Source organism: Delphinapterus leucas, unplaced genomic scaffold (genome assembly GCF_059928025.1).
Source record: "Delphinapterus leucas isolate spDelLeu-1000000601 "Yukka" unplaced genomic scaffold, BTC_Dleu_Yukka2 spDelLeu_asBTCV2_sq25, whole genome shotgun sequence".
Classification (NCBI taxonomy): Eukaryota; Metazoa; Chordata; class Mammalia; order Artiodactyla; family Monodontidae; genus Delphinapterus; species Delphinapterus leucas.
The window spans coordinates 16571591-16581391 of NW_028322234.1; the positions used below are offsets into that span (position 1 = coordinate 16571591).

The following is a 9801-nucleotide window of genomic DNA, read 5'->3' on the forward strand; positions in this document are numbered from 1 at the left end:
GGCAATTCTATTTTTAGTTTTATGAGGAATCTTCATACTGTTTTCCACAGTGGATGTACCAATTTACATTCCCACCAACAGTGTAGGAGGGTTCCCTTTCCTTTTCTCCACACCTACTCTCCAGCGTTTGTTATTTGTAGACTTTTTAATGATGGCCACTGTGACTGGCATGAGGTGGTACCTCACTGTAGTTTTTATTTCATTTCTCTGATAATTAGTGATGTTGAGCATCTTTTCATGTGCCTATTGGCCATCTGTATTTCTTCTTTGGAGAAATGCCTATTTAGTTCTTCTGCCCATTTTGGATTGGGTTGTTTTTGTTGTTGTTGTTGAGTTGTATGAGCTGTTTATATATTTTGGGTTTTTTTGGTGGTTGTGTTTTTTTTGCGGTATGCGGGCCTCTCACCGCTGTGGCCTCTCCCATTGCAGAGCACAGGCTCCAGAGGCGCAGGCTCAGCGGCCATGGCTCACAGGCCCAGCCGTTCCACGGCATGTGGGATCCTCCCAGACCAGGGCATGAGCCCATGTCCCCTGCATTGGCAGGCGGACTCCCAACCACTGTGCCACCAGGGAAGCCCTGTTTATATATTTTGGAATTAAGCCCTTGTTGGTCGCATCGTTTGCAAATATTTTCTCCTGTTGTGTAGGTTGTCTTCACTCTCCTCTATTAATGATTTTTAAAATCAAGCATGTACGGCAGATCAGTATTAGAGAGATTTCTGTGTCTGTTATTACCAAGAGCTCAGAGTGAGAAATATGTTTGAATACTTGAAAAGACTCTGAGCAGAAACAAGACTTGAAGTGTGGTTTTATGATAAACCACTCAGAAAACCTCAGTCATCCAATACTAAAAACACAGAAGATAAACAGGCATTTACTAAACTCATTGTCTCCAGCACATGACACATGACATATTAAGGCATCTTTTGCTCCCATCCTGGTATATGTAGCAGAACAACAGGTTTTGAATAGAAACCAGCACTTCTGCTCAAATACATTGGGCAGATTTTTTTTTTTTTTTTTTTTGCGGTACGCGGGCCTCTCACTGTTGTGGCCTCTCCCATTGCGGAGCACAGGCTCCGGACGCGCAGGCTCAGCGGCCATGGCTCACAGGCCTAGCCACTCAGCGGCATGTGGGATCTTCCCGGACCGGGACACGAACCCGTGTCCCCTGCATCGGCAGGCGGACTCTCAACCACTGCACCACGAGGGAAGCCCAGCAGATTTTTTAAAATATATTTTCCAATTCTACGTACCCTGAAAGCTCTCATGGTCAATCACATCTTGACCCAAGGCAGCCCAGCAGTGTACACAGATATCTGTTTACTAAAGAGGAGCAGTTCCCCATTGAACAATAGGAAGGAACTACAAAGCAGATAATGTATAAAGTTCCAAGACTGCTATTTCAATTGCTTTCAAGCAACTTATGCCTTAGTGATGAGGAGATAGATGAGATGATTGAAGGTGAGAGTCCATTAATATGGATCCTGCAGGGGAATAATTGTTCATTGGTATTTTGCTCCATTGGGATGAGAGTTTGAAAAGCATTTCATCTTTCTTTCTTTCTTTCTTTCTTTCTTTCTTTTTTAATTTATATTTTTGGCTGCGTTGGGCCTTCGTTGCTGCACGCATGCTTTCTCTAGTTGTGGCGAGCGGGGGCTACTCTTCATTGTGGTGTGCAGGCTTCTCATTGTGGTGGCTTCTCGTTGTGGAGTACGGGCTCTAGGCACATGGGCTTCAGTAGTTGTGAAACACAGGCTCAGTAGTTGTGGCACACAGGCTTAGTTGCTCTGTGGCATGTGGGATCTTCCCGGACCAGGGCTCGAACCCGTGTCCCCTGCATTGGCAGGCGGATTCTCAACGACTGCACCACCAGGGAAGTCCTGAATCTATTTTTTAAACAGCTTTAGTTGACATATAATTTATGTACCATAAGGTTTCCCTGTTCAAAGTGTAAAATTCCAGGGTGTTAGTATATTTACAATTGTGCAAGCATCCTCATATTCTGATTTTAAATCATTTTTATCACCCCAAAAGAAAACTTGTATCTGCTGGCAGTCACCCCTCATTCCAGGACTTCACCCGCCCTTGGTCTAGGCAGTTTATTAATCTACTTTCTTTTTCTTTTTCTTTTTTTAAAGGGAACTTTCTTTTTATTTTTTTATTTATTTATTTTTGGCTGTCTTGGGTCTTCGTTGCTGCGTGGGCTTTTCTCTAGTTGTGGAGAGCGGGGGCTACTCTTCGTTGCCGTGCGCAGGCTTCTCATTGCAGTGGATTATCTTGTTGTGGAGCATGGGCTTTAGGTGTGCGGTCTTCAGTAGTTGTGGCTTGTGGGCTCAGTAGTTGCAGCACACAGGCTTAGTTGCTCTGCAGCATGTGGGATCTTCCCGGACCAGGGCTCGAACCCGTGTCCCCCTGAATTGGCAGACAGATTCTTAACCCCTGCACCACGAGGGAAGCCCTATTAATCTACTTTCTATCTCTATAGATTTGCTCATTCTGTGCCTTTCGTATAAGTGTTATGTGGAGTCTTAATGTTCTTAAAGTTTATTGGTTTTGTGCCACCGATCAGTACAACATTCCTCTTCTGGCAAATAATATTCCGTTGTGAGATTATATTGTGTTTGCTTATCCAAGTCACTTGATGATCTTTTGATTTGTTTCCACTTTTTGGCTGTCATAAGTCATGCTGCTGTGAATATCTGCGTATTAGTTTTTGTGTTGGTGTTCGCTTTCACCTCCTCTCTTGGGTAGATAGATACCTAGGGTGGAATTGCTGTGTTATGTGGTGACACTGTGTTTATCATTTTGAGGATCTGCTGGACTGTCTTCCAAAGTGGCTTCACCATTTTACCTTCCCGTCAACAGTGTGTGAGGTTCCAACTTCCCCACATCCTTGCCTGCCCCGCCTTGCCTTGTTTGTCCATCTTATATCCATCCTGGTGGGTGTGAAGTATCTGCCTGTAGCTTTGGCATTTCCCTGATGAGTGTCGTCCAGCATCTTTTCATGGGCTTATTGGCCACTTGTATTTATTCTTTGGAGAAATGTCTGCTTATATTATTTGTCCATTATTTATGCATTATTTGTTTTTCTCTTGTTGCCCTTTATTTTTTATTGTTGTCCTATTAGTTTTTTAAAATGTATTTAAAATACAAGTTTCTTATCAGGTGTGTGATTAGCAAACCCCAGTCGCAGACTCAGGCGAGGCAGCCTTGCCTTCTTTGTAGCTGATGTATTTGGAATTTTTTATAATTTAGATTGTCAGACTATATTTTGGATTAAAATTCTAATTTATAAAAATAATTGCTTGCTTTGTATTTCAGGGGTCTGGTGTCATCCATATTGTCCTAAAGTTAATTACTAGGTGTTTTTTTCTCTCTGTTTAAGTCTCCTTTGGCCCTGTTGCCGTCAGATCCTTCGATTCTTCTTCATGGAGCATTTTCCTCCATTTCTGGGCACATGATTATCTGAGAGGCCCTGCTGGCTTGACAGATCCCTCAGGAAACAGGCCGTCTCTTACCCCACAGCTGTCCCAGGTCGTGGGCCCTGGCCTGCGTCTGTGCCCTCGGTGTCCACCTCATCCTGGCAGGGGGTCGTGTCTGCCTCTGTTGGATATGAGGGGACTGGCCCAGGCTTTTACATGCTGTTCAGTCCAGACGAGAGTTGTTCAGATGCAGTGGCCCTGGAAAATCAGTGTTCACGACCTCCTGACAGTCTGCTCCTGCTTGGAGTTTCAAGGAAATAACTTTTGACCAAACCAAGTATTCATTTCCTTCTTATCTGAATGATGATTTTATTTTCAGTCTTTACCACCTCAGGTTCTGCTCTCTCACTAAAAACAATTTTTTAAAAAAATTGAAGTGCAGTTGATTTACAGTATTGTGTTAGGGGACTTTCTTGGTGGTCCAATGGTTAAGACTCCGAGCTTCCACTTCAGGGGGCGCAGGTTCAATCCCTGGTCAAGGAGCTAAGATCCCATGTGCTGGGTGGTGCAGCCAAAAAGTTTAAAAAAAATAAATTGTGTGTTAGTTTCAGGTGCACAGCAAAGTGATTCCCTTATACACACACACACACACACACATATATGTATGTATATATCTATAGTCTTTTTTTCCAATTCTTTTCCATTATAAGTTATTACAGTATATTGAATATAGTTCCCTGTGTAAATCCTTATTGTTTATCTATTTTATATTTGGTAAAAAACAGTTCTTTTTAGTCACGTGTCTATAAGTCTACATCTGTTGTTGCTGTTACATGTTGCTTCAGTTTCCAGCACTTAGCATCACTGAGTAAAATGCATTTGATTGACGTGTGTGTGTTCATTTCCCACAAGAGTGTAAGCTCAGGAGTCCTAGGAATTGAGTCCGGTTTCCAACTGCCAGCCTCCCCATCCTCCCACACATGGGGGTGAAGAGGGAGCCTTGCTGACACGGAACCTGTGGCTGTTTCAGGACTCGGTGGTCTTTGAGGACGTGGCTGTGAACTTCACCGCAGAGGAGTGGGCTTTGCTGGACCTGGCTCAGAGGAAGCTCTACAGAGACGTGATGCTGGAGACCTTCAGGAACCTGGCCTCCGTGGGTGAGGACGGCTTCCTCCCTGCACTTAGTCTTTAGGGAACAAATATTTCTTACAATGTTCTTTCTTACTGGAACCAAGGAATAAAAATATGTTGAAAAACAGGCAGACGTGGTCCCCACCTTTATAGAACCTACCTAGAATCAAATAGCTTTTCCATGACCATAAATATTTCTATATTGAATTGATTTTTATTGCTCTTGATCAGAATCCTGAGGCTCCCTAATTGTGTAAATGTGAGCGTGGTCTCCAGTGTTACTTTGGGGCAGTGAGAGCAGCGTTACGGTTTTCAACCTGTGAAAGTTACACTGCGATCAGTACACATTTGACCTGATAATCTTGCTGCAGTTAAACCCAAACTCACCCATCCTCAATGACATGAGGACCAGAGAATCGGCCCATCTCATGGAGGGCTTGTTGTCCTCCATCCTCCCCCTGAGAAGCTTTTCTCCACGAGCAGGACAGCAGCCACGCACCATCTGATCTCCTAGTGGCAGCTGGGTCACTGGAGATAGGCTTCCTCTAGGGCCTCTGTGCCTGCGATCACCAGGAGGGCACACCTCTCTGGAGGAGCAGGTTCTGTATCAGGGAGAGATATTTGGACATAACTATTAGAAACATGCCTCTGTCTTTGAGAAGGTGACGTTTGTCGTTAACCTGGCTTCCCTGTTGGACTTTTCATCCATCGTTGCCCGCTTGAGAAGTCTTTCTGTAGCTCCTTTTATAAAGGGAGCATTTGGGAATGTGCATTTTGCCCAGTTTCTTGCTACTTTGCTTCTCTGGTAATATTGATCTCGACATCAGTCTCCATTCTTTTTGAGGTATTTCTTAGTGGACAGGCTGCCATTTTGACTCATTTTCCCTACCATTGCCAAAGTTCCAAATAGATGAGGTCTTCAGAGTTTTTCTTTGCTTGAGTGATAAATTAGGTTCTGGACCCAATTGCATCATGTGTGTACCTGTGTGTTTGTGTGTTTAGGCTCCTCACAACTGGTCAACTCAATTCTGACAGCATCTACCCATGGTAGCCTCAAATTCCACAGCTTAAGGGTTCGGTCCTACAAGACTCACCCCTGGTCTTCACCCGCCCTCATCTGATGCCAGTTTCAAGCTCAGGTTGTTACCAGTACTTGTGACCAACTGACTATAAATGAGAGAGGTTCCCGTGACCCCCCTCCTCAGGTTCAGTTAATTTGCTAGTACACTCACAGGACTCAGAGAAACATTTCATGTACTTTATCACCAGTTTATTATAAAAGGATATAACTCAGGAACAGTCACATGGAAGAGATGCATAGGGCAGTATATGTCAGAAGGGCTTGGAGCTTCCATGCTGTCTCCAGGTGCCAGTCTTCCCATTATCTCCATGTTTTCACCAACATAGATGCTCTCTGAACTTCTTTTTGCTGGGGTGGGGGAGGTTATGGAGGCTTTATTACATATGCATGATTGATTAAATCATTGGCCATTGGCAAGTGATTGAAACTCTGGCTCCTCTCCCCTCCTCAGAGGTGCTGGGGTGTCTGGAGGTGTGAGTGGGACTGAAAGTTCCACGCTTTAGTCACATGGTGTCTCCATTGGCAACCAGCCCCCATCCTGCGCTGCTTTTCAACAGTCACCTTCATGAATATAAACCCAATTGTGATGGAAAGGGCTTGTTATGAATAACAACACTTATTTCACCCTTCTGACCCTGAAGCATTTTCAGGAACTGAGAACAGGAGATCAAATATTATTCCATTGCTTTTATCACTCAGGAAATTCCAAAGGTTTTGGGAGCTGTGAGCAGGGAACTGTGGATAAGTACCTGATTTATGTGAGAAGTGTATGTTGGTCATCTGATTGACCAAATATATATGTATATATTTCTTATAAATCACAATATCACACATATATCCTTCCTTCCTTTATAAAACTATTTTACATTTTTGAATCAACGTATGGAAAAAAAGTACAAATGGCCTCTTTCCTTTATCCCACCATTTCTTTCCCAAGGATTTAGTTATGTTACCAATTGTTGCAGGTTCTTGCCCTCAAGTTAAAACCAGTAGATCCAGTGCTCATTGGGATATTTTGGAGACTGGACTATGCAGTGAAGAGAAAGTAGTAAGATTCACAAGAAATGATTCCTGGTCTTTTTTGGGAGAAAACTGGGCATTTCATAACATGAGAGATCAGCGTGTAACCCAGGAGAGGCATTTGAGGTGAGTGGCACTCCCACAAGGAGAAGGGGGATCTCGGCAGAGTGTTAGACTCACTTGGAATTAAATAAAAGATACAAACCTAGGTAAACAATTGTGTACTCACAGAGTTTTTACAACACAATACTTTTATAAATGTGATGTAGACATTGAGCATCTGAAACTTAATTCAGTAGGAAATTTCAATGATCAGGAAACCCAATATGTAAAAAACACTGAAAGTTATGGCTCTGTTTGAGCCCTCAGCTGGAGAATTAAACTTGTTGAACTTTGTCACAATGCAGAGAGTGCCAAAAACATGCCAATTCAGTGCACATGGCAAATACGTAGTCAAAATAATCATTACATCCATCAATAAATTATTAATAAAGAAATCATTATTATTAATCCCTAATACTGTGCTTCCTACTTTGAACAGAAATCATTTGGTGGAGAGTCTCTGTGAAGGTAAAGAAGGCCATCAATGTCTAGAAACCCGGAACCAGCTTACACATCTTACTGTGCATAAGGGTTATCTGACTGCAATTCAGCCCTGTAAATGCACTAAGTGTGGAAAAGCCTTCAGGGATTGTTCTTTCCAGAGGAATCAGCAAAGATCTCACACCAGACACAAACCTCATCCATGTGAAGAATGTGGGAAAACCTGCACCTGTGTCTCATGCCTAAATCCTCCTGGTGGAACAGACATTGTAGAGAAAACTGACAAACGTCAGGATGATGGGAGAGCATCTAAGAGATATGTGAAAAGTTATAGTAGCAAACAGTCTTTAGAGTGTAAGAAATCTAAAAAATCATTCACTTGCCTGTCATCTGTCCAGCGACATGTGAGAGGTCATTATGGACAGAAAATCCACGTTTGTGAAGTATGTGGGAAATCCTTCAGTTATTATTCCCAGATTGCACGGCATGTGAGAACTCACACTGGAGAGAAACCCTATGAATGTAAAGAATGTGGGAAAGCTTTCACTCACATCTCACACTTCCGAGAACATGTGAGAATGCACACTGGAGAGAAACCGTATGAATGTAAGCAGTGCGGCAAAGCTTTCAGTTGGTGCACTTACCTTCGAGAACACATGAGAACACACAGTGGAGAAAAACCCTATGAATGTAAGCAGTGCGGCAAAGCCTTCCCCTATCTCAAATCCCTGCAAGGACATGTGAGGATCCACACTGGAGAGAAACCTTATGTGTGTAAGGAATGTGGGAAATCCTACAGTTGTCCCAAATACTTTAGAAAACATGTGAAAACACACAGTGGAGTAAAACCCTATGAATGTACAGAATGTGGGAAAACGTTTATTACTTCTTCATCCCTTCGAGAACATATGAAAACACACAGTGAAGAGAAGCCCTATCAGTGTCAGCAGTGTGGGAAAGCCTTCAGGTATCTGATATCCCTACAAAGACACATGAAGACACACACTGGTGAAAATTCTGAATACAAAACTGTGGAGAAGCCTTCCTTCTCCCTTAGAACCTCATTGTAAATGGAAGCAATCACATGGAGTGAAATCTTATGAATGGAAAGAATGTGGAAAAACCTTCAGCACTTCACTTATTTTGTAAATGAAAACTCAGGGCACAACAGAAATCTTTTGTTATAAACATGGTTTTTCCTTTGTAAGTGCCTCATCCTGAATAGGGATCCCAGTGTATTAATTTCTAGTTCGTGTTGCTGATCTGAACACTTAAGATAATTAATTATCCCTCCATGTCCCTTTCATCTGTACCTCATATAAAACTTGTCTCGTTTCCATTACAGTGTCTTTTGAACCCAGGGATGTTAAGTGGTTTTTGGTTTTGGGGGTTTTTTCAGGTGCAACTTGGTATAATTTTAGATGAAAAAAGTTTTGATTCTTACATCCCATTGTTTTCCTCATATGTGATCATGAGACCTGTATTGTTGAAATGTCTTTCCTGGTCTACTGTTACAGATACTGGAATTTTCTGACTCAGTGTTTACCCTCCCCTGGAGTATTAAACTGAAAGGTATGTCTTTTCCATGTTTCCTTGTTGCTTATATGTCCTCACAGAAATTAGTAATTGTGGAAGGTCTTGGAGGACATTCTGTCTCATCTAATTATGTTCATAAATTTGACCTCTGTTCATGTCCATGATCTTGGTTGGAAATTGGACATGATCCATGGAGTTAAGAAGAGTGACTTGCTGGCATGAAGATGAAAGCTCCTGTCCAGACGGTTCTACTGAATTGTGTTGTCAGCTTGGGTGAGGTGGGAAACTGTATATCCAGAGTCCTTCTGTTAGTGGTTCTGAGTTAAAGTTCATGGGAAGAAGAAGATGCATGAGGTCTGGAAAGCAGAAGCAGGGAAGCCATGATTCTTGGGTCTTCTGTACCATCAGGAGACAGAGATGCATGGCAACCTGGTGAGCCTGAGTTCCAGCACCGTTTTCTGACTTCTGGCTCTGCCCATGTGGAACAGCCCCCAACCAGACATGTGTTTGATGTTAGTTCCCTGTTGGGCAGCAGATTCCACACTTGTCCACAAGTTCCCTCATGGATCTTCTTTGGTTTTCAAGTGCACACAGATCCTTGCATGTTCCTATGGCTCTTTGGTGTCCATCAGCCTACTTCTTCAGGCTTCAGAAGATCACCTAGTGATGTACTCATACCCTGTGACCCCCCCTTCATGTCCGATGATTCTCATAATTATGTGATTTCTGTAAGAAGCATCTTGTTCCTTTAGTAGAGAGGCTGTTTCCTTCCCAACCAAATGCAGGAAATTTACTTCCCTGGTTGCACTGTTGAGGCTGCACTGACCCTACATTTGTTGTTTCTGGATACTTCTCTGATTGCAATAAGCACTTTTGAATGTATTTGGCCTATTGTGAGCGTTTTCTCTCTCTCTCTCTCTCTCTCTCTCTCTCGACTGTGTTGGGTCTTCGTTGCTACACATGGGCTTTCTCTAGTTGAGGCAAGTGGGGGCTACTCTTCGTTGCAGTGCGCAGGCTTCTCATTGTCATGGCTTCTCTTGTTGCAGAGCATGGGCTCTAGCAGGC

The 9801-nt window shown here is 43.0% G+C and overlaps 1 protein-coding gene across 8 annotated transcripts in view; it reads left to right on the plus strand.

Annotated features, from left to right (window-relative positions):
* The window catches only part of LOC111166155 (zinc finger protein 77), a 28950-nt gene extending 20168 nt beyond the window's left edge, over positions 1-8782 (plus strand). For 4 of the 8 annotated variants that reach the window (XM_089905667.1, XM_022557525.3, XM_089905668.1 and 1 more), the window contains 3 exons: positions 4456-4582; positions 6603-6783; positions 7199-8782. In XM_089905667.1, the coding sequence (XP_089761793.1) occupies positions 4456-4582; positions 6603-6783; positions 7199-8270 (1380 nt within the window). In that variant the 3' untranslated portion in view covers positions 8271-8782. The other 4 variants (XM_089905672.1, XM_089905669.1, XM_089905670.1 and 1 more) reach the window with 4 other exon arrangements.
* The last annotated feature ends 1019 nt before the right edge of the window (positions 8783-9801 follow it).